The sequence below is a fragment of the Siphateles boraxobius genome, unplaced genomic scaffold (genome assembly GCF_051911475.1).
Source record: "Siphateles boraxobius isolate OS27281-9 unplaced genomic scaffold, OSU_SipBor_1 54, whole genome shotgun sequence".
Lineage (NCBI taxonomy): Eukaryota > Metazoa > Chordata > Actinopteri > Cypriniformes > Leuciscidae > Siphateles > Siphateles boraxobius.
This window is the reverse complement of record NW_027509180.1, coordinates 4,227,907-4,251,779: the sequence shown is the minus strand read 5'-3', so window position 1 is coordinate 4,251,779 and position 23,873 is coordinate 4,227,907. Positions and strand designations below refer to the sequence as shown.

The 23,873-nt window shown below is 42.5% G+C and overlaps 2 protein-coding genes across 5 annotated transcripts in view; both read left to right on the top strand.

The window, feature by feature from the left end:
• The window catches only part of LOC143714414 (uncharacterized), a 1,189,624-nt gene that overhangs the window by 385,230 nt on the left and 780,521 nt on the right, over window positions 1-23,873 (top strand). The window lies entirely within an intron of this gene.
• On the top strand, window positions 3,792-5,583 carry LOC143714464 (uncharacterized). The gene has a single exon (XM_077205688.1). The coding sequence runs from the start codon at window positions 3,850-3,852 to the stop codon at window positions 4,864-4,866; it is 1,017 nt and encodes a 338-aa protein (XP_077061803.1). The 5' UTR covers window positions 3,792-3,849; the 3' UTR covers window positions 4,867-5,583.

The following is a 23,873-nucleotide window of genomic DNA, read 5'->3' as shown; positions in this document are numbered from 1 at the left end:
CAGTTTTCACAGCATCATACCGCACACTTTCTTCTAACCAGATGCACACACCTCTTGCGCCTTACCCGATAGTTGACATTGTAACATTTGTGCCCCAAACCTCGTTTAAAGCAACAGCAATTCGTTCAAACGCTTGAAATTACGCTTCAACTTCCCTCTCACGGTAGGGTGGAACAATTGAGATTTTTTTTTGCCACATCAAAATGTGTAGACAACGGCGCTACTACAGACTCAGATTCAGTACCAGCCGAAACAGAATTACTAGAGACAATACTCGAATTTGATGGACCAGCAGTGGTCTCAGAATTACCATTCAAACTAGTTAATGTTTTAGAAGTAGATTTTTTAGGTACCTCTGGAGCAGCCTATAGCTTCAACTGCCGCAGTCGCAATTTTGTATCAGCATCATTTTGATACATTTCGATCTGACGTTTCAAATCCTCTTGTCTCGCTTAAGCTCTGTCCTGAGTCTCCAATTGTAACCGTGCTAATTGTAACTTTAAATGTAAATCTGAATGAAATACTGATGATGCCTCTGTAGAAAGTGAAATGGGTTCAAATTTAGGAATTGAAAAAGATGGAACTATCATCAATTAGCACACGTAAGGGAGGACTTCCTGCAGCCGGTGCCGCCAACTCCGCTGATGATGTAGGATATAGTCTCATTAAAAGGAAATACCCACAAACTAGCCACTAAACAAGCTTTTAATTCCTCTTTACGCAGTGTTCTAGAGATAGAAATCTCATAATGTTGAACAGTAGGTTGATCTATAAATTGATTTAACTCAAACATTGCCCAGTGTTTCCCCTACAATGTATTCAGCAGCGGCGCAGCGATTGATCAGCAATATCACGACATTCACTTCATTCACTTACACACCTAAAAACACTGTCATGGCGACCGGCGGCGCTGCATGCGGTGGCTCTGAATCCCCTTGTTAACAAGGAGGAAAGAGCCACATATGGAAATATTTTCGATTAGACTAATGTCACGTTGCCATAAGGGGCTGTTCACATAGCACGTTTTTTGCGCGTGCAAATTCATTATTTCAAATGTGGCCGGCGCGCTCTTTTTTTCAAGCGCGCCTCTGTTCATGGTTGCATAGCAACGACAGACGCCACGGGAGAGCAAGCGCTTGTGGAAAGGAGAAAGCGGTACGAACCGCGCTCTCCATGAGGACGAGGAAGTATCACCTACTGCTCATAATCCTGATAGTTAACGTTAAATCATATTTAATTTTTCAGATGAGTCTACTAAACTTGTTGGTGTCCTTCGGAAATCATTCTAATATGATGATACGTGATGCTCTTTTTTTTTTTTTTTAAGATTCTTTGATTAATAAAAAGTTAAAAAGAACATCATGTAATAATATTTCACAATATTAGGCTACTGTTTTTTCTGTATTTTGATTAAATAAATGCAGGCTAGATGAGCATAAGACTTCTTGCAAAAACAAAAAATACCCCCACAATCATTCAATTACCAAAGAGCCTTAGAGATCTTCTATGAAAAGCCCAGAAAAATTAAGTGCTCACAGATTGGGTTTGGCCTTTCCCATTAACATAACATTTTCAATAAATTGTAAATAATCTTTTTCTGGGTTGTGCCGTTTAATTTTTCCCCTAAACAATTTCTACCTAGCTGAAAATGAACACAAAAGAAAACATGAACAATCCTGTCTAAAATTATAAAATGAAGGTTTCTGTTTGTGACTGCAGTTCAAGGTACGTGCTGCAATAATCATGCCTTGAATCAGTTGATGGCATGTCATATTTGTTTTTCTTAAAATGTCCATTTCTATCCACAAAACTTGCCAGAAGTCATGGTTTAAGGGGTTATTTTTTAAAAAAAATCTTCCAGGGTGCATGCCCCCGGACCCCACCACACGCGGCTTGGTAACAACCTCGGGCACGTAACAGCACCGCTGCTGGAAAAATTTCTAGGGGAAACACTGTTGCCATCTTAAAAACAAAAACAAAAATGTATAGGCAATTAGATAATACAACGCATTCCGGACCTACTTTCCTAACCCTCATTCTACTATTACCTAACTAGTCTCTAGATGGTACCGATTAAGAGATTGCTCTCTCCCCTGGAATACCTCCAAAAACAACAAACTAAAATAATAAAGAAAAACAAACAGCAAACCATCACTAGGACTGGTGCTAAACACAGCCCTGCTGGCTTACGGTAGAGATCCACTTTTGCGACACGACTGTAGCGTGGTGTCGCGACGCCTCCCCACATTTGTACTTTGATGGCCGTTCCTCAAGTTTACCGCTATGGGTGTGGTTTTGAGCCAGCGGCCAGTCTAGAACAGAGGACCTGCGAGAGACTTCCCCCCCGTCTACATATGCTCTGCTTCTATTGGATAGTCGCGTCGCGTTCAACGGAATTCATTTGCATAAAGATGGGCATCGGCCAGCTTTTTGACGCGCAGCATTTTTCCTAATGAAGCGCCGCCTTCCCGGGATGCTTTGCGGGTGCGTTAAAGTCGCGTGACGTCACCCATAGGAATAAAGTGGAGCGCGGCGCAACAGAAGTGTCGCACGGACAAGTGGATCTCTACCGTTACTCTTTCTACCCGGAGATTAATCAATCTAAGATGTGTTAAATCGGGACAAATCCTGGACGAGCCCGCATTTATGTTACGAACCCGTTTTCAAAATGCTCATTGGAAAACGGGTAAGCAAGGTAAAATGGCGGGGCGAAGTCCAGTTTAAGCATTTATTATAAGGCTACTTAAATGCACAAACCCACATATCTCATTCATCAGAGCCTAACACTCAGAAGAGAAAGAAGCTAATCAGAGCACAGAAACTGATACACACAAAATACAAATACAACACTCATAAGGCCTAGGCCGTAACAATAGTGATATTTATTGGCACCTAATCCAGACATGAGGGTATTGTTACAGGCCTATTAATTTATGATGCTGAAGAACATTCATGTTCCAAAGCTTCAAGCACTTCATCACTTTTACTTAGATATGCTGAAGCAGGAAAAAAATCTTTAAGTCCCTCTGTAGTCAATGATTTTATCCCTTACAACTCATCTTTAATCATAAAAATTTTGCATTTTCATAACTTTAAAAGTTCACCACACAGGGTCTTTAACAGCTGTGAAAAAAATAAACAAACTATGAAATGGGTGCAAAAATGTTTTGACTTTCAACAAATGGTCAAAAAAGGGAGGTTTGAGAATTTCAAATTAATTATCAACATTACTTCAAACTAAATATTATTTTAGGTATTTTATTTCATATTTATAGTATATCTGGTTCACAATTTGTTTTGCAACCTTTTGTTGAGTGAAACTTGTAGGACACACATAATGCTAAATATTGTTAATTCAAATTGTTTGACATATTTTTTCAACAGACTGAATTAACCCCTAAAACGTAATTTTCTTGGGATATTCGTAAATTAAATCACGAGAACAGACAACAAATGCGCAGTATGTGTTGTCCTTTTTCATTCTGTTAAAAAGGTGGATAGTAAAATAAATTAAACCGCAATCTAAACGTTGGTGTCATAATTACAGCTCTATTGTATGTTTTTGATATGTTAGATAATTCTGTCGTTGATCGAATGTATTTAATAGTCTTCACTTTTATGATGCATTGAAAATGAAATTAATTTCTTTTTTCTTTCATTTCAGACCTGATGAAAGTGAAGGAGGAGAGTGAAGAACTGAGTGAAGTGGAAGAGAAATATCATGTCAATCTTGGAGAAAAACGTTTAAATCGTTCAAAGACATTTTTAAAGAGAAGAAGAGCCAAGCAATCTTTCATCTGCACTCAGTGTGGGAAGAGTTTTTTAAACGCACGTAATCTTGAGATTCACATGAGAGTTCATACAGGAGAGAAGCCATTTACGTGTGGTCAGTGTGGGAAGAGTTTCACACAAATAACAAATCGTAATCAACACATGAAAATCCACACCGGAGAGAAGCCGCACACATGTTATCTATGTGGAAAGAGTTTCACGCTGTCAAATACCCTTAAAGAACACTTAAAGATCCACACTGGAGAGAAGCCACATGCATGTGATCAGTGTGGAAAGAGTTTCACATACAAACACAGTCTTGAGATTCACATGAGAGTTCATACGGGAGAGAAGCCGTTCACATGTGATCAGTGCGGGAAGAGTTTCACACAATCATCACAGCTTCAGAACCACACGAGAGTTCATACAGGAGAGAAGCCGTTCACGTGTGATCAATGTGGGAAGAGTTTCACACGATCAGGAAACCTTAAAGATCACATAAAGATCCACACCGGAGAAAAGCCGTTCTCATGTGATCAATGCAGAAAAACATTTCTTCTGGCACCCGCCTTAAAGAAACACCTTAAAGTGCATACAAAGGAGAAGCCACATTCATGTTTTGTGTGTGGAAAGAGTTTTTCACTGCTGTATAGTTTACGTACACATCAGAAAATTCATACTCATCTAAAAGATCATGTGTGCTTTGAGTGTGGGAAGAGTTTTAATTTAGTGAGTGATTTAAAACAGCACCAGAGAATTCACACTAGAGAAAAACCTTACAAGTGTTCACACTGTGACAAGAGATTCAGTCAGCCATCAAATCTGAAAACACATGAGAGAATTCACACTGGAGAAAAACCTTACAAGTGTTCACACTGCGACAAGAGATTCAGTCAGTCGGCAAATCTGAAAACGCATGAGAGGATCCACAGCAGAGAGAAGCCGCACACGTGTGATCAGTACGGAACGAGTTTCGCTTTTGAAAGTCAGCTGAAGCCAGGGCTCGACAATAACGCTTGTCTGGGACAAGTGGATTTTTTGAAGGTGCAAGTGGAAGAATTTTACTTGGCCGACCGGACGAGTAGCCTGATTTAAATGTCAGTAACAAAAAATCAAAACGAAAGAATGATTCTGATTTTGTTACATTTAGTGTAAGTGGCGATTGATAGTGGTGTAAGACTGGTGCCAAAATGGCTGAACCCACTCGACCACACTCTGAGGAAACACTGAACTCTTCCTGGAATCAACATCTGAACACTTTCTTAAAGAAGATCACATCCAAGACAACCACCCCACTGTGTGGAGACAGAAGAGACTCGCGCAACTATTGATTGCCCACATCGGTTTCAGTTCTCTCTCTCTCTCTCTATCCCCTCATCCTCCTCATTGAGCATCATGAACTGAAGATGCTCAAAACTCACCTAAAAAGAGCATGATAATTCATATTTGGTATTATTTTAAAGGTTTTTTTTTTTTCCTCTACTTGATATGGGGGAAAAAAGTGCATTTTTGTGAAGTATGTTCCGTGGAGCCAGAATGTTAAGCTATTGAAATAAAATAATGTCATATCTGTCATTTGTTTGTTTGCTATAAAGTAAAAACGCTGGGTGAGCATTCTCTAAGTGTGCTTCCATCATTTTGCCAGGGGTTTTAAATGAAATGCCTCTTCCCACAGAAACCGAAGAAGAATTCTCACCACTAGCTTACGTCCCCCAGAGTGAGGTGGACAAATGTTGATAGTAAACAAACACCATTTGATAAATGTATGAATTATCTGGATATTCAAAAGCAGGTAATAAAAGGTTCAGGGAATCTGTGTGTAGTCTTTTCCATTGCCAGGTAAATACTTCCAATACTTGATAATTGATCATAGATAATGTCCATGATTGATTGAAGTTTTATTATTTGAATTGGATTTTGAAGGATTGTTCATTTTACCTGGTTAGTAAATAGTTTGTATTCATTCTGATTTACTCTGATATTATTTACTTTAAACCACAAATATACGTCAGGTTAGTAACGGACTAAAGTCCAGTTTTGAGTTGAGCATTGAGGCAAGGCAACTGAGATTTTAGAGTTCCAGCATTAACGCTTGGCATTAGTTCAAGTGTACTTAGGCCCCGTCCACACTACTGCGTTTTCGTTTAAAAACGGAGACCTTTTGCTACGTTTGCACCTCCCGTCCACACTAAAACGGGAAAAACGAAGACCCAAAACGGAGAAGTTTAGAAACGCTGCAGCTCCGTTTTTCGTTTTGAATCTCCGGAGGGCGTTTTAGTGTAGACGGGACAAAACGGAGGAGTTTAGAAACGATGACGTAGAAGGTCACGCTCGGCTCTATGATTGGGTGTCATCACCCATGACGTATCCTTCCCTGATTCGTCAGCCACCCATCACATGTCCCGTCACCGGAAGAAAACAAACAAAAACATCCTGGACTACGTAGCTGATGTTAGTGAGTGCAACATGGATAACGAATTACAAGCGTTACTGACTTTGATGTCTTTGTTAGCAGCTGTTGTGCAAGCAAATTCTGCATTTTACAATGCTATAACTGCCTACATGCGCCGGAGGCAAACTATTATTCGAGCGATCTATGACAATTCCCGTGTGCAGCGGCGGTCCATGAAAAGAAATCTCTGGTCTTCGACATTTTCTAATCTTTGCAGAGGTAGCTAACGTTACTTGCTTCCTCATCAAATCTGAGGAATAGTCCATCCGTTTCCTGTTTACACCGGCACGCGCATGCACAGTGTTGGAGAATGGTCACGTGATCCGAGTTTTCAGTCGTTTTAATGTGGACGGAGATCAATTCTAATACGCAGCTAAAATGCTGGTGTGGACGGAGATCGTTTTCGTTTTAATTCTCCGTTTTTAAACGAAAACGCAGTAGTGTGGACGGGGCCTTAGACTGTGAAGGCTAATAAAGGGAATGTCAGTTTAGGACAACAGAATCATGGGTGAGCCCTATTTACCTCTGTATATAGGATTCGTTTACTTCAGAATTAAAAATTTCAGGATTTTTCTCCACATAGTGACTTCAATGGGCTCCAACGGTTTGATGGTCCAAATTGCAGTTTCAGTGCAGCTTCAAAGTGCTCTACACAATCCCAGCCGAGAAATAAGAGTCTTATCTATCCAAATCATCTGTCATTTTCTAAAAAAGAAAATATAATATAAAGTATATATAAACATTGATATCATAACATTGTGGTCGGTGGCCCTTGGCTTTGTATTGTCGTCAGAATTTTTGGCCCTTGGTAAAAACGAATTGAGGAACCCTGGACTACGTGCAAACAGATGCTGCACATTGAAATAGACAAATTTAAATTTATTTAAAGGGGTGCAATTATGCTTTTTTCAATTTAAGTTAGTGTGTAATGTTGCTGTTTGAGCATAAAACAGACCTGTAAGGTTACAAAGCTCAAATTCCGCTCGAAAGGGAGATATCTTATTTAACAAGAGTCCACTTTCCAAGAACCACAATGTGATTTTTTGGGACCTTATGAAGTCAAATACTGTTCATAATGACAAAATATATATTAGACATCAACATGATCACAAAATAACAACAAGGATTACACGCCGCTTCTCTTTATTCCAGCTGCTCTCGTCACATATTCCACACTAAATTTTTATTAACCTGCTAAGTCAAAAAACAAGTTGCAAAAAAAAGTAAGCTTTTTGTCTCACCTAATTTTAGTAGCTTTTGAATTTAAAAGAAAAAATGTTGCTTCTCCTCTAGAGGGAGACACTGAATGAAAATGTAAACTTCAAATGCACTGAAATAATTTAATTCATATATTAAAACATTTCTTCTGATTTAATAACAGCTAAACAATTAAAAATATAGTTATTTTGTTATATTAAAATAAAATATAACATATATAATATATACCAAAGTTATAAATGTTATATATATATATATATATATATATATATATATATATATATATATATATATATATATATATATATATAGATATAGATATTGAAAGTGCATGTTATTTGCAACACTGCTTGGGAAATTACTAAATGAAACTAAATTCAATACTAAATGAATTTTGCTTGTCGAACAAGCATACCAATCAAAATAGACGGAACAAACAAATGTCAATGTATAATGTACACAAATGCCCAATAGGCTATCTGTTTTTAATGTTTGTTGTCTCAGTTTCTCAGATAATTTTTTGCAAATGTGTTATGTGTAAAATGCATGCTATTTTATGTCATTGTGAAGCGTCCTTGACCTTTTGAAATTCGCTATATAAATAGCACTAATCATATTATTATATATACTCTATCGCAAAACTGCACAAACAAAAAAACATTTGCGTGTACAGTATGGTTACTTTAAAGAGTATATAAAGTTTAATTTTAATAGTTAAACCCATCTAAATATTATATACATTCTTAATAATTATATATATATATATATATATATATATATATATATATATATACATATATATATATTATCAGAAAAAACAAAGGAAAATAAATGCATTATAGATGCATTGATTACCTTATTACATGTAAACATGTGGAAAACCATTATGTACATAAGTAAATTGTAACATTTTTAGCCCAGGAATTAATCCGACAAAATGTCATTTAACTTTATATTGTGTCCCTAATCATTGTGAACTTACTCGGTAAACAAAGACTAAAGCTGCAGAAACTATGTAAACCAAAGTGTTGCAACATACTACAGCTGTACATTTGTTTTATTACACATATGTGACAACCAACGCAATTATATATATATTTTTTTTAATATGTAACAGAACGATTGGTAACAGCACTTTTTTCACATCAGTAATTACACAGGTAAAAGGAATTATGTAACAACATTTTGTAACAAAAATATGTATTCACATCAGCTTTTTCACTTCCACATGCAGTTTAAAATACTACAGTTATATGTAAAATGTAAAAAAATCACAACTCAATAAAACATAAGCATAATATAAAGGTGTTTACACTGCAAAAACAGTGTACTTACATGTTAACTCTGCAACTGTTCAGTTTGTATAAATTGTAATTGTTATAGGAATTGTTGTTTACCATCGGTGTTATTACACAATGCCTGTCACACATGAATAAATACTGAATTTAAAAAAGAGTTTTCCACAATTTAAGGTTACATATTTGGACTTAAACATAACATACCATGGTTTGGTGCATATGAGTTATTAAACAAATACTAAAACTATAGTTAATATGTACCATTGTGTACTAAACCTGTATTTAAAAACTATCTACACATGTACAGTGTTTACTATGTAAGTTTACATGTGTTAAGGTACACAATATGAAATTGTAGCGATGTAGAAAACTTCTTAAGGGACGAGGATGTCCACATCCCGATCTTCCCTACTGTGGTTGATAACCCCAGTGAAACGATAAAGTACAACCACGACATCGATGGTGTTGTCATCGAACTACAGGGGATTACAGCAGTCAAGGCCTCCATCCATTATCTGATGGTGGGAATGGTTAGCGGAGTCAACCTTCTAACCCATTGGCATTCATTAAAAAAGCACCTCCCTCTGAATGAATATAGTCCTGCGGGGCTATCTGCATTGAATAAGACCTATGGCCATACATTAGCCTTCGTCGATGGAGGCTACCTGTTGAATGTATGCTGTGTCTCGGCCGAAAAAATTCACCCTCACCCAGTGTTTGGCTGAGAGGCGGCAGCAAGAGCCAACGCTGCTCAGGTGATCAACATGGTGATTGATGTGTTTTCATCAAATTTGAAAAAGCTCCCTTCCCAAGACTTGCAACGTCCGATGTTATTTAAGAACAACATCAGCGACTTATCCAGGCTGAATGTAGTTGTGGATGATCAGCACTACATTCTTGAGCAGTTGGAGCATGCAATAACTGAAGTGGACAAAAAGGATCCAAATTACAACATCATATCTTTTCTACAGAAGTTTGGACAAAAACAGGAACAACCATTGGAACTTGCATCTCTTGTCAACCGCCATCAAGTTGACAGCCTTTCTTGTCACGCAGCATGCACACTCTCTGCGAGGGACCCAAGAATAGACATGATGTGGTCACGCTACGGACTTCAAGAGGTCGTGGGCCACAGAGGGAACATTTACACCTCAAGCGCAATCCCTGAGGCAGCAAACTTCCAGTCTAATTTGGATTCCCAACCGATGACTGTGGACAAAGAGGTTTTAGATATCTTTGACGGGGCACAAAGATATTCTGAAATTACATTTCTGCAGTTATATGCTAACACACCGCATGTCCACATGACAAACACAAAACACCCAGTCAGCCGGGTGATTGCCACCTGTGGTGTCCACATTAAAAGGCATTACAAGCTGCTGATGCAAAGGGCCCTAACATACCTGAAAGCCATGGATGACTTAGCAAGAAAGTCGGAGTGCAGAACACATGCCAGGATTGAGGCAGTGTTCAGAATGAAGGAACACTTTCCAGTAAAGTTAGAGGGAAAGGACTTTTTCAAACAGGATGCACTCCATCAACTGCTTTTGCATAACCCTATGCTAATCCCCTTCAAAGATAATCAAAATGGGTTGGGCCTGCGCCATATCTTGAACCCGGTGGTGACACACATAGTCAGCAAACTTCAAACTCTCCTTCAGACTTGTCATGGCCAAGGAGGCTACAACAATAGCTGGACGGCTTTTCAGTTTGAGCTGGCCCTTGAGGAGGTTTTTTTTGGAAGACTCTTTTGTCCCCAATCTAAACCCTTCCCTATCAGCCTCGGGACTGATTCGTCCAATCCGAATAGCCTTACCAAAAGGCGAGGTTTCCTGGGCCTTTCCCCCATTGGAAGCGCCAGCATTGGGGAGTCTCCACCACCCATGAAAATCTGGATCAACGACCCAATCCAGATATCACGGATAGAACGGATCTTCCCATTCACCAAAACCATACATTCAGAGCCGGCTGTCATCGGCGAGACACTGCTGCGGGTAATCCTTTCAGACCTGTACGACGTCAATCAAGGGAATCTCAATAGAGCGCTTCAAAAGTGGCGATATTCCTCTCCTGTCCAAATTGGTTGGGTACAGGACGAAGGAGCAACTATGTCGGGACCTATGTGAGAGGAAGAGATTCCAATAACCGATGACGTTTTCACGGGCTATCGAAATGACACAGAGAGCGGGACATGATGTGCTTTCCTGCATGGATTTGGGCCTGAATGGTGTGAGGTTCTTCCCAGCATTCACCTTCTGGGATGAGCAGAGGCATCCAAAGGTGCGTTGGAACAAAAAAGACTTTATTGAGGTGTACAATGCCAAAGAGGCACCATCAAATGCGGCGGAGGCCGCTGCACTCGTCGGGGACGTATGTGCTGAACTTGAAAAGAGGGATCTCTGCTATTCCAGCAATCTTCAACGGTACAAGGACAATGGAATGCCATGGATGGAGTCTGCAGTCAAGCATCTTCCGAAGAACATGAACAAAGAATTGAAATTGAACACCTTGACCCTCGTGAGTTGCGCTGGAATTATCCAGAATGGTGATTATGTTTCATTTATGGCCTTGAGAGCTCTAATAAGAGGTAACACAATGCCCCAGAGCCAACTGCAGAAACTGACTATAATGTCACCGTTAATTCTGTTAAAAAATCCCTGCCTCAACCGCTTGCATCAAAACATTCCATATAAGGTAGCTGCACGGCAGCTTCCACAACCAAAAAAGACCACCACCAAAGATCCTCCAAAGCGCGAAGCATCTCCAGACCTCTCTGAACCCGAGGAAGAAGAATATGAACCTGATCAGGCCCCGAAGAGCTAGGGTGGTCCATATATAAAGGAAGAAAGGAGAGGGTCAATCCTCCGCCCCGGTTGGGGGGAAGGTCAGGATTGCTGAAGAGAGTGAGGAGGGTAAAGAGACAGGAGAAGAAAGAGGAGCGGGGGAGGAAGAGGAGGAGGCGCATGGCAGGCAGGAAGAGCGCCGTGAAAAGCCTACACAGCGTCTTCAGACAGTGGTGGGGCAGCCGAGCGGAGGGTCCCCGGCCAGAACAGTCAGGACAGAGGCGGCCCCAGCCAGGGGTCCGGGACTGGGGTCGAGTCCGGAGTACTCCCTAGAGGAGATTAGGGAGCTGGAGGAGGCTAGCCACAGGGCGGTATTGCCCAAGAGGGGGACGGCCAGGAAGGGATTGGGATCTGGCAGGAAGGCGGTGACGACCCTGCCAGTCCCAAACCCGACAGTGGAAGCCGGGAAGGCAATAGAGAAGGTGCCGGAAGCGGCGGAGGAGGAAAATATGGATTGGTTGTTGGATGAGGAGGAGACCCAAGGGGGACAGGCGGTCCCCAAGGTTCCGCCACCAGAGTGGAGCCTCCACATCCAACACCTAGGGACTAGGGACAAGCTTGGGGCATGGGATCTAACCCCCGAAAGGTCCATTCTACTGCTGGGGTCTTCAAACCTGAGTAGGTTTACCCGGGTGAGGAACGGGAAGGTGGAGGTCCATACTTATCCGGGGTCCAATATGGTGCACGCCAGCCACCTATTAAAGCACAAGACCCCGGCGTTTCCAAGGGCTAGACAGGTGATCCTGGCCTTCGGTCTAAATGACCGGACTCAACCGAATAAGGAAGTGGCTAAAGAAAACATAGAACAGCTGCTGGAGGCGGCCAAGGTGGCCTTTCCGGAAGCGGTGATACATATCCCCTTGGTGAACTATGATAGAGGTTTGCCAAGGCAGGAGGTGGAAAACCTGAAGATATTAAACGATGTCATCTTCCGGTCAGAACACAGTATCCCACTGCTGCCGGATAAGAAGTTTGCGGTGGTGGGGGATAGGATCCATTGGACCCCAGGGACAGCCGTGGCCATGTTTCTGCATTGGCTGCAGCATTTAAACCTGTAGGGGGGTCTCCCCACAAAAGAGGCCCCTATCTTGAAAAAGGAGAAAATGAGAATGAGAAAAAAGAAGAAAGTAAAAATAAAAAGAAAGAAAGAAAGAGTTCTGTTGTAAACCTGTCTCAATTTTTTCAACTCACACCGGCACAGATTAGTTTATTAGATAGGGGGTTATCATTTATCCCATCTCACCTAGTAAAAAGGGTGGACAGAGAGTCTTTATTGGCAGATTTGGGTCAGTTTCATGCCAAGATGCAAAGAGCACTTTTCTTTGGGCCAGACACGGATTCTGGCGCCCAAATCCGGCCATTTTGTGATAGGTCAGGGTGGACTCCTCCGCCCCATAAATTACCTGGGGAGGTTTGGGATTTCTTTGAGGAAAATTTGGAAGGGGTTCAGGCAGCCTTATCGGGAGCACAGGCTCCGATACCTAACTTACCCCCGGAAGAAATTAGGGAGTTGGAGGAGCTGACTCAAAGGCGTGACATTGTAATTAAACCTGCGGCAAGGGTAGTACTGTGGTAGTAATGGATAAAGCACGCTATGTGCAAGAAGGGCTAAGGCAGTTAACAGATGAGTCCTTTTATTCAAAGCTAACGGCCCCTATTTTTATGGAATTGATGCCTCGCATTGAAGAGGTGGTGGTTTCTTTTTTGGGGTGGGATTGGATGTGGGAAAGAGAATAAACTCTTGGGAATGCGATGCCCGGCCAGGATTACTGAATTATTCTCCTTTTTGGGTTTAGTGAGGTTCGCTGGTCGTGAGCAAATCCATTTGAAGATTTCGCATTCTGAGAAACAGGTTTTTTCTGGTTGGGTGGTAATGGAGGGGATATTAGTCATGGATATATTAAGAGTTTTTTCTGTTTCTTTTATAGATGGATGCCCATGATTGCTTTGGGAAAGTCGTCCGATGTATGCATAAGTACATTAAGATAACACATCATTTGTTGAATCTGAGAGATTTGGAGGAAAATCCGGGGCCCAAGGCTCTGCAAAAGATAGCTAGATTGTTAGGGGGAGTCATAACACCAGCAGGCCCGACATCCCAGGTCATCAGACAACTCAAGGAGAATTCTGACAAATGGCTGAAGGAGAGTCTGGAGATTCTTAGACAGCATTATAACTCGAGCCGGGGAGAGGTTTTGTCTCAATTGAGGGAGATGGACCTGCAAGAGGGAGAAAGGGCATTTGAGGTAGGCTCCAAGTGGGCCCGCAGGAACCTGAAAAATATTCGTCCGGTGACTTTATCTATCGTGAGGGCACAGGTCGGACCACTTTGGGGGGATCGGACCTTGATGGAGCATGCCAAGCCTCTAAAGAAGGAAGACGGGGGAAGGGTGGGAGGGGTAGTACTACATAATCTAAACTGGGGGATACTGGAGGACAAATCAGTTCCAGGGACACAAGCTTCGGGCAGTTCTGAGGGCATATGGATCACCGTGGATGAGGTGGCGAGTGGTAGTGGCTCCCAGAAGGTTCAGGAAGGAGTTGGGGAGAAGAGGAAGAGGACGGAGGAGGATGAGGATGAAGAGGAGGATGAGGAAGAGGAGAAGGAGGGAGATGAAGAGGAGGACGTTCAAGGGGACTGGGATGGGTTCCAGAGACAGGAGCATGGGGGTCACAAGCTCTGGAATTGGTCCTTGAAACCGGAGAGACCTATCTTGATCCTGGGTGATTCCAATATGGCTCGGCTGCCGAGCATTGGGGATAGAAGGATTCAGATAACATGCTACCCGGGGGCACGTTGGCGCCATGCATATGAGATAATCAGGAATAAGACCCCCACGACGGACTGGGTGACCAAGGTGATATTGTCATTTGGGATAAACGACAGAGACTCTGGCTCCGCTGCATGGGTGGGGACTTGGATTAGGAAAACCTTGTTGGCAGCAGAAGGAACCTTTCCCAACGCGCAGATCTTCATCCCTGTTATAAATTTCCACAGGTATCTGCCTAGGGATCAAATCAACACATTGAATCAGATTAACGCATTCATTGTTAACACTAAGAAGACCATTGACCCTCACCCTGCGCAACAATTCTGCACAGAGCTGGACCTGACACACTGGACTGGGGCTACGGGTCTCGCCATGTTTAATCATTGGGCGATGTCTTTAAACTGATAGGGGAGGGGTTCCCGGTGGGCCAGGGGGCTGAGACCGTGGTTAACCTCTCCCTTATGAAAGTTTTAAGTAGAGCAGAGGTATCGGTGTTGCGGAAAGGATTATCATTTGTGCCGAGGGGGGCGGAAATGGAGGGGACGGGTTGGAATCGATTAGAGGCAGAGGCGGGACTCACAGAGTACCACAGGAGGTTGAAACTGGCAGGCTTCTTTGAGGGGGGTGAAGAGGGACAGAAGGTGCCATTTACGACCAGTTCAGGGTGGGAACCGGTGGGAAGTCAGGTAATAAAGGTTGTGGAAGAGGTCATAAAGGAAGATCAAAGAACGATGAAAGGGATTAACGAAGTAAAGGAGGAGTGGAATCTTTCCAAGGAAGAGTGGGGAGCTCTCAAAGGGTTAAGAAGGGATAACGACATAGTTGTCAAACCGGCGGATAAGGGCAGTATGGTGGTCCTAATGGACAGGGTGCAATATATCAGGGAGGCCAAGAGGCAGCTGGAGGACTGGGAGTTTTATAAGAAATTGGATAAACCCATCTTTTTAGATTCTGTGGAGCTAATTAGGGACGAGTTGGAGGAGTTGGGAAGGAAGGGGATCCTCAGCAAGAGGCAGATCCAGTACATCCGGGGACAGACACCCAGCAAACAACATACTTACTAAGGGTGTCACGATTTCGATATTAAATCGAAATCGATCGAAATTAATTCAATGGTATCGAAATCGAAATAAAAAATGGTATCGTCGATACTGCCACGCCCCATGTCGCGTCCGTGATGGAAAGTTCGGATCGTTTTACAGATTCTATTGTTCAATCTCGTTCATCAAAATTAACTAAACTTTTTTTCTAGTCATTTCAGGGGCTTTAAATGTTATACTATTAACATGCAAATTCCCCGAACATTAAGAAGATGTACATAATGAATGCAGTGAAAAATAATTTACACTACAGGGAACAAATAATTACTTTACCTTCCGAGTCTTTTGTTCATTTGTCGCGTGACAGAGGCAATGAACAGATCGTTTATGATGAATGACTCAAACCAACAACTGTACAAACTACTCTCCCGTCTTCATTTGGAATTAAATTTCCAAGTAACTCAACTCGTGCAAATGCAATTACAAGCGCCTTAGGAGTATTCATCACTGCAGATATGCGACCTTATTCGGTGGTGGAAAACTCCGGATTTAGGCATTTAATTAGCGTGCTAGAACCGCGCCACGAAATCCCAAGTAGAACGCATTTCACAACTACGGTGATACCCTCATTGTACAACAATGTAAAGGAGAAAGTTATTGAAGGTCTGAGAAGTGCACATTTAGTGGCCTTGACTACAGATTGCTGGACCTCCAGAGCAACACAGAGCTTCATGACTGTCACAGCACATTATATTAATGATGACTGGGAAATTCAAAATCCAGTCCTTCAAACTCGCCCCATATATGAAACTCACACAAGTGAACATTTAGCAGAAGTGCTGAGGGAAGTGGTAGTGGAATGGAAGTTGGACAGACAAAATTTAACCATCCCTGTGACAACTGATAATGCAAAGAACATTGTCAATGCCTCACATGCAGCTGGATTTTCTCCACACATCGGATGTTATGCTCACACTATGAATCTGGCCTCCTAGAAGGGGTTGGGAGTAAACCAGTTTTCCCGTCTTTTGGGCAGAGTCAGGAGGGTGGTCACTTTTTTCCACAGAAGCACCACTGCAGCAGCTGTTTTAAAGTCAAAACAAGACATGCTTCAGCTTCCTCCTCACAAGCTGGTTCAAGATGTCATTACACGGTGGAACTCCAGCTATGACATGATCACACGCTATTTAGAGCAACAAGCTGCTGTCTATTCTGCACTTGCAGAAAAGGACATAAAAAAAATGCCAAAGACTTTATCACCCTCTCTGATCAAGATGTGACTGTTCTGGAAGATGTATGTAAGGTACTGAAGCCCCTGAAAACAGTCACAACCTTGATGAGTTCCGAACAGCAGCCCACTGTGTCCATGGTCATGCCTCTACAACACACCATCCTGACATCTATGAAACACAGTGACACAGATTCAACACTTGTAAAGGATGTTAAATCTGCTATAGTGGCAAACTTTGAAGAGAGGTATTCAGACCCAATACTTCAAGAGTTCCTGAATGAGAGCACTGCCTTGGATCCAAGGTTTAAGACTTTACCCCACCTGGATGACATATCTCGGAATGAGATCTTCAATTGTCTAGAGGATAAAATCTTGCAAATGGACCCCACAAAGGTATGTGATGCATTTAGGCTAATGTGATGATTCTGATGAAATAACCATGTTATTCTGTAAAGTAGAATTCTTTAAATTTAATAATAATATATTAATAAAAATTTTTTTTTTCAATATTTCAAATATTTCTTGTTGTTGTCACACTTAAATATAATTTCTGCCTTAAACAACTGTTTTTTGTATATGTATATTTAATTTGTATATTTGTATTTGTATTTTGTATATTTCAGTCTCATGTCTTTTAGAAGGGTCCAGCCAAAACCCTGCAGAGGATCCAGAAAATGTAGCAACCGGCAGAGGCAGCCCCCCAGCAAAGAGAACAGCACTCAGTGAACTGTTTGGTGATTTTTTCAGCACCACAGCCTCCACTGCAGCAGCATCATCAGCAGCAACAAAACCATGGCCTGATGTTGTGAAAGATGAGATTCAGCTATACAAAATGGTTCAAGTCATTTCTGTGGATTCAAATCCACTGAAATGGTGGAAAGATAATGAACACCAGTACCCAAATTTGTCCAAGCTTGCCAAACGTTATCTTGCTGTACAAGCAACAAGTGTGGCAAGTGAGAGAGTTTTCTCCACAGCAGGGGACATTGTGACGGCTCAAAGAGCAGCCCTCTCTCCAGAGAATGTGGACATTCTCATTTTCTTAAAGAAGAACATGAAAATATAAAAATCACATTTGTTGTCTCTGCCCATAAAAATGTAAATAGTTAATGTTTTGACAGTATTATAGTAATTTTTTTAGCAGCTCTCTTGAAACTGCTAAATTGTTACAGTTGTTCTATACTAAAAAAAAATAATGTTTTTGTTTGATAACTTAAAGAGCAGCTCTAAACAAAACAACATATCCCTCTTTAGGAAGAACATAAAAGAATGAAAAATACAGTCATCATTCTCAGGGGATAAAAAGTAGTTATTTGTGTGGTATATGTTTTTTTATAACAGAATATAACTGTTCGGAAATAGTTTAAGATGCTTAATTGTTCAGAGAAGAGAAGACTAGTATGGAGTCTATGGACATTGCTGTTTTATTGCTTTTGTTTGTTTTGTTGTGATTGTGAACATAAATGTCATCTTCTGAGAAGACTGCAGTTACAAAAGCAAAGTAACCTGCCATTTAGTTTCTCTTAAGTTTCCAATTGACTTAATAAAGTTATTGTTACATTTATGATGTTACTTGTTTTTGTTATATTTTAAATTTGGCAATGGTGTAGTGTACATTGTGAACAAATTTATATTGCATAATGCATAAACGTGTAGTGTAAAAATTGCATAGCAATCTGCGCTTTACATTTTTTTTTTTTATCGAGAATCGAATCGAATCGTGACCTTAGAATCGAAAACTTAATCGAATCGAGGATTTGGAGAATCGTGACACCCTAATACTTACACACTGACCTGTCTTCGTTTTCGAGGGACGTACGAACATGGGTTACGTTATGTTAGAACTCCAATTCAGGAGTCAACGCATCCGGCGGTTGTCCTGTAATGGGATGATGTCGGTTTGGTTTGCCTTGCCTTCGAGGGGGAAGAACTGGTATAAGCTTGATGCTAGGAGCTCGATGCTCCTCATCCGCCAGTCTCGACGCCTGCCCCATTGCGAGTTTCCGTTCAGGGTTATCTTCTAGGTTAGAGGATCGTTTTCTGAGAGAGGAATTCAATTTCGGAATTAATATATTAATATTAATTCGCTTAATATTTACAAAAAACCTAACCCTGCCAGAGCCATCGGACCATGACATACCAGGGATTATCCACGTTCTGGATATTGGAGGCTAGGTTTTTCTTGAAGATCATTGCTGTTTCATGAGGAGGAATCAATTTAGGATCGCTGTAGTTATGGAAATGGAGAATCATGGTTTCGGGTTGTGTGTAGGATGGTGGTTCATGTTAAATGTGTGTCTTATGGGGAAATAATGCACCTAGTCCCGCCAATCTTAAATCCTGAGCTTGAGGTGCATTGTTTTCCTGGGGCAAGTCTGGCTCAGGCGTACAGCCTGATCAAGTATAAGACCCCGGTGGCAAGCGTGACCAGACAGGTGGTTCTGGCATTTGGCTTAAATGATCGGAAACAGAATCATCTGGTCATGTTGAGGAAGTGTGTGGAGCGGCTGCAAGAGGCGGCAACCGCCACATTTCCGAACGCGGTGGTACATATTCCACTAATCAATTTTTCTCCCACTTTGCCGGAACAGCAGAGGAGGAACCTGGTAGGGCTCAATGATATCATCCTAAGGTCAGGGTGTTGTATGGCCCTTCAAGGTGGAGCTAGACGACGTCCATTGGACTGCGGAGACGGCGCAGAGGATGGTGGATCACTGGTTGATTCCCCTAAATCTACCCATAGTAGGCCTATGGTTTTTTAACCGAGTGGCAATTCATGTTCGCTTAAACAATTTGGATCGAGACATCTATCTGCTACTGCCCTAAACCTACCCATAGTAGAACAATTAGAGATGTAGGCGTATACCTGTTACTGCTAACCTATTCAGGGGCAACTCTGAGGTTGGCTTACGAAGTCAATAGACTGGTTGGGTTTTTGCTTTATCCATTCAGATTTAAGCTTAGCCCTTCGGATTGAGGGGGGCCCTTGTCGAAGTGTAATGGGGTCCTACCCGATTCAATGATGGAATCACAAAAACACAGTGATTCGATACCCGCAGGGGAGACAGATTTTTCCCATTATAGTCCCGAAGTTCTAACCCGACGAGGTAGTCATACAAGTGTCGGCCAGTGCTTTTCCTCAGTCCCTGAACCCTTTTGAGAAACCAGGAGGGGGAAGGGCTGTTGTAATATTCTCAAAAACCTAACCTAGCCAGAGCCATCGGACATGACATACCGGGGTGTATCCAGTAGGTGGATATTGGGGACGGGGGTTTTTTGACCCAGTTGGGGATATTTTGTATGGAGCGAAGAATCGGATGTGTAGTTACACACACACAAAAAAAATTATCTTAGGGAAGAAACTTCAAAAGCATGGAGATTGAAAGGAGGAGATCTTTTTTTCGAGAGGAGGCAGGAGAATAGAAGAGGAGAGGAGGAAAGGAAACATCTGGATGAAAGAAGAGAAGGGAGTGGAAGAGAAAGAACGAAAGAAAGAAGGGGATATCTTGATGAAAGGAGAGAGAGGAGGGGAAGAAGAGAGACGGGAAGGAGACATTTTGATGAAGGAAGGGAGGGAGTGGAAGAGAAGAGACGAGAAGGAGATATCTGGATGAAAGGAGGAGTGGAAAAAGAGAGACGACGGGAAGGAGATATTTTGATGAAGGAAGGGAATGGAGTGGAAGAACAGAAGAAACGAGAAGGAGATATCTGGATGAAAGAGGGGAGAGACGTGGAAGAAGAGAGGAGACAAGGAGATATGTGGACGAAAGGAGGTGGAGAAGAAGGGAGGAACGAAGAGACATGTTGCGGGAGGGGAGGAAGAAGAGAGTCGGAGTCAGATAGGAGGAGGAGAAGGAGTAACATGGGTAACAGAGATGCAAGTAGAGGGGGACGGAAGTATGGAGGAAGCAGACAGAGGGCCGGGAATGAAGGAAGGAGACAAGCGAAAGGGACTAGGAAGGATGGGGATCCAGAGTTCAGGAGCGCGGTTCGAGCATTCCACTCTTTTTTGAAATTATGCCACTATAATGTGGAAGTAGAAGAGGGCCGGGAGGGCCCGCCTGGAAGACTGGCGAAGTTGGCAGCCCAGGCTAAGAAGGTTCAGCCGGCCTTTCAATCAGTAAGAACGGAATGTAGACTCCAGGACAATACCAACACGTGGTTACAAAAGGGCCTAATGATACTGGAGGAACATTACCAGGGGGCCCTAAGAAAGGCAAGTAGGGAGGTGGTCAGAAGCCCGAAAGTGGATTGGAAGGAGGCCTGGCAAGTGGCGGTTAAGTGGGCCCGTAGGAGGTATAGGAGAATGAGAGAGGAGACTGTGCAGCGGGCTGGGAGATTGGTAAAAACCCTCATATCTCGGAGTAAGCTTGATGAAGAGGCAGGGGAGGAGATAATTAGGGTCCCCGGAGCTGGGCCCGAGCCTCAGCAAGAGCAGGATCAATCAGGACCGGAAGAGGAACAACAGCAGGAACAACAGGGACAGGAACAGCGGGGAAAGGAAGAAAGGGTTGCGGTCCCCATGGAGGTGGACCACAGACACAGAAACGTGATTAAAATTAAACGGTCCTTTTGCGTTTACAGACACTATTCCATATCGCGATTAGAACAAAGCACAAGAATAAAAAACTTACTCACAATTCTCGGCTAGATCCGTCGCTCCTCGAAATGAAAATAAACCGGCACGATCCGTCGCTCCTCGAAATGAAAATAAACCGGCACATGTTCTGAGGTAAATGACCCAGGATTTTTCCTGACAGCCTCGCAAGACGAAATAGTACATTAATCTGATGATTACATTTTTTGTGTTATCACGTTGTTATCGCGTTTATGAGGGGCATTGACACGTTTGCATGTGTTGCTTCAGATCATTTGCGTTTGTATAGCGCGCGCTCTCCGTGGGCGTGTCACATTAGCAGAATAATGAGCTGAGAGAACGATAATGAGATCGGCTGACACCTCTCCTTTTTTTTTATAGATTACATAAACAGAGAATATTTATTTTAGTTTTGAATTAGATATTTTAAAAGTACAAACTTAAATGATTATAAAGATATATTGCTCATGCCTGGGTGAATAGTATTCGCTGAGTTTTGTTAAAGTTTAGAGACGTGCTCCAGAAAAAAGGTTAATGGAGATGGAGAGACAGAAAGCGCACCCTGTTTATTTTCTTTATTTTACAAAAGCACAATGTTTTATTTCGATTGTAAGTGGACACATAAAAAAATAAACTGTTCAATGTCATTTTTGGTCATACAGACTTAAGAAATATAAAAAAAAACAGAGTATTTTAAGTCTATTTTCCTGCTTTGTGAAAAAAAAATGAGCAAAACGCGGGGGCGCATTTTTGGTCCCCAGAGGATTAACAGCATATCACTGAAGAAGATTTCCATTACACGAGAGTAGATGTTAAAACTTCATGCTGATTTGTACTTGGCTTTCGCCAAGATAAGCACCAACTAAGACGTAGCTTTACAGTAACCTATGCTTCTCCATCCATTTACGCTTCTTTCTATCTGGTGACGTGAATCTCCTTCTGTCTGGTGTTAATACAGTGTATTGCGCGTCAGCACACACAACGGCTGCAACCACAGTGCGGTCCCCCCATAACAACCCTCTCGATTGAGCGGAGTAGGGAAAATCTCTAGGGTCTTCAAGTGGGCACCTTCCATCCTCAGTGTTTCGTCGACTAGCCCACGACACCTCAAGAGGGCTCGACAGTGACTCTGGCGTCCCAGAGTCACCCCCCTCCGTCCCCCACTCAACTCAGCCCAGCTTACTGACCTCTACTTCCCTCTTGCTGCTGAGACCTAACCACAATCTCACAGTCTCTCCGCAACCCAACCATACGCGCCAACCCGTTTGACTAAGGCTGTCGAGCCCCACTGGTGTGTTAATATGCAGTTTCAGTGGCAACGGTTCCGTATGGCATACCACCTACCGCAAAACACAATATCTGCCCAACCACCCGTCATTCACGCAATATACACAGGAACGTAATGACTGTAAATACTATACAACCTATACAAATAAACCAACAGTTGCTGCTGAGACCTAACCACAATCTCTCCGCAACCCAACCATACGCGCCAACCCGTTTGACTAAGGCTGTCGAGCCCCACTGGTGCGTTAATATGCAGTTTCAGTGGCAACGGTTCCGTATGGCATACCACCTACCGCAAAACACAATATCTGCCCAACCACCCGTCATTCACACAATATACACAGGAACGTAATGACTGTAAATACTATACAACCTATACAAATAAACCAACAGACTCTTCAAGTTTTCTACAAAACCGTAGCATGGCAGCCTGTACACAGCCAGCTAGAATCTTTCCGTCTCAACCACAGCCAGTTGCTGCTCCTTTCTGCTGCTTCAGATAAGTTCTTTACTGTGCGACGCAACTCTTGGCCACTGAATCCGACGTCTCTGAGGAACCGGGTTGTAGAGTGTGCCACAAAACCTCGACAACCCACTTCCACTGGATAAACCTGGACTCTCCATCCTCACTGTTCTGCTTCAGTGGCCAGATGAGCATACCGCAGTTTCTTCCTCTCATATGCCTCATCTACCGCATCCTCCCATGGCACTGTTAACTCTATCAGTTGAACAATGCGTGCTGATCCAGACCACAAAACAATATCTGGTCGTAGGTTAGTGGTGGCAATCTCAGGTGGAAAAATAAGCCGTTGATCAAGATCAGCCAGCATCTTCCAGTCCCTAGCAGCTTCCAGTTGTCCTGGGCGAGAATTGGTGTTAGCACCTTTTCTTGGTGGTTGCTCGCCTGGGCGGAGGAATATTGTCTCCTGCGTGTAATCTTTTGCTAGAACAGGCGGCAACTTATTGGTCATACTACGCTTGCCTTCCAATGCTAAAGCCAAACATCGCAATACTTGGTCATGGCGCCAAGTAAACCGACCTTGGCTAAGAGCCACCTTACATCCTGTCAAAATGTGCCTTAATGTGGCAGGTGATGAACACAAAGGACAAGAGGGATCCTCTCCTACCCAGAGGTTTAGGTTCTGCGGTGATGGGAGAACATCATATGTTGACCTAATAAGGAAACTGATCCTACTCTCTTCCATTGACCAAAGGTCTTGCCAGCCCATTTTGCGTTGTTCCACACTCTCCCATCTCATCCACTCTCCCTGCTTGGCCTGGGAAATGGCCTTTATACATCTCGTCCTCTCCTCCTGCTTTCGCACCTCGTTGACTACCAGCTTCCTCCTTTGACCTGGGCCTGCC

Bases quoted from the DNA above. Each gene is read 5' to 3' on its own strand.
- LOC143714464 (XM_077205688.1), top strand. From the start codon at position 3,850: ATGAGAGTTCATACAGGAGAGAAGCCATTTACGTGTGGTCAGTGTGGG.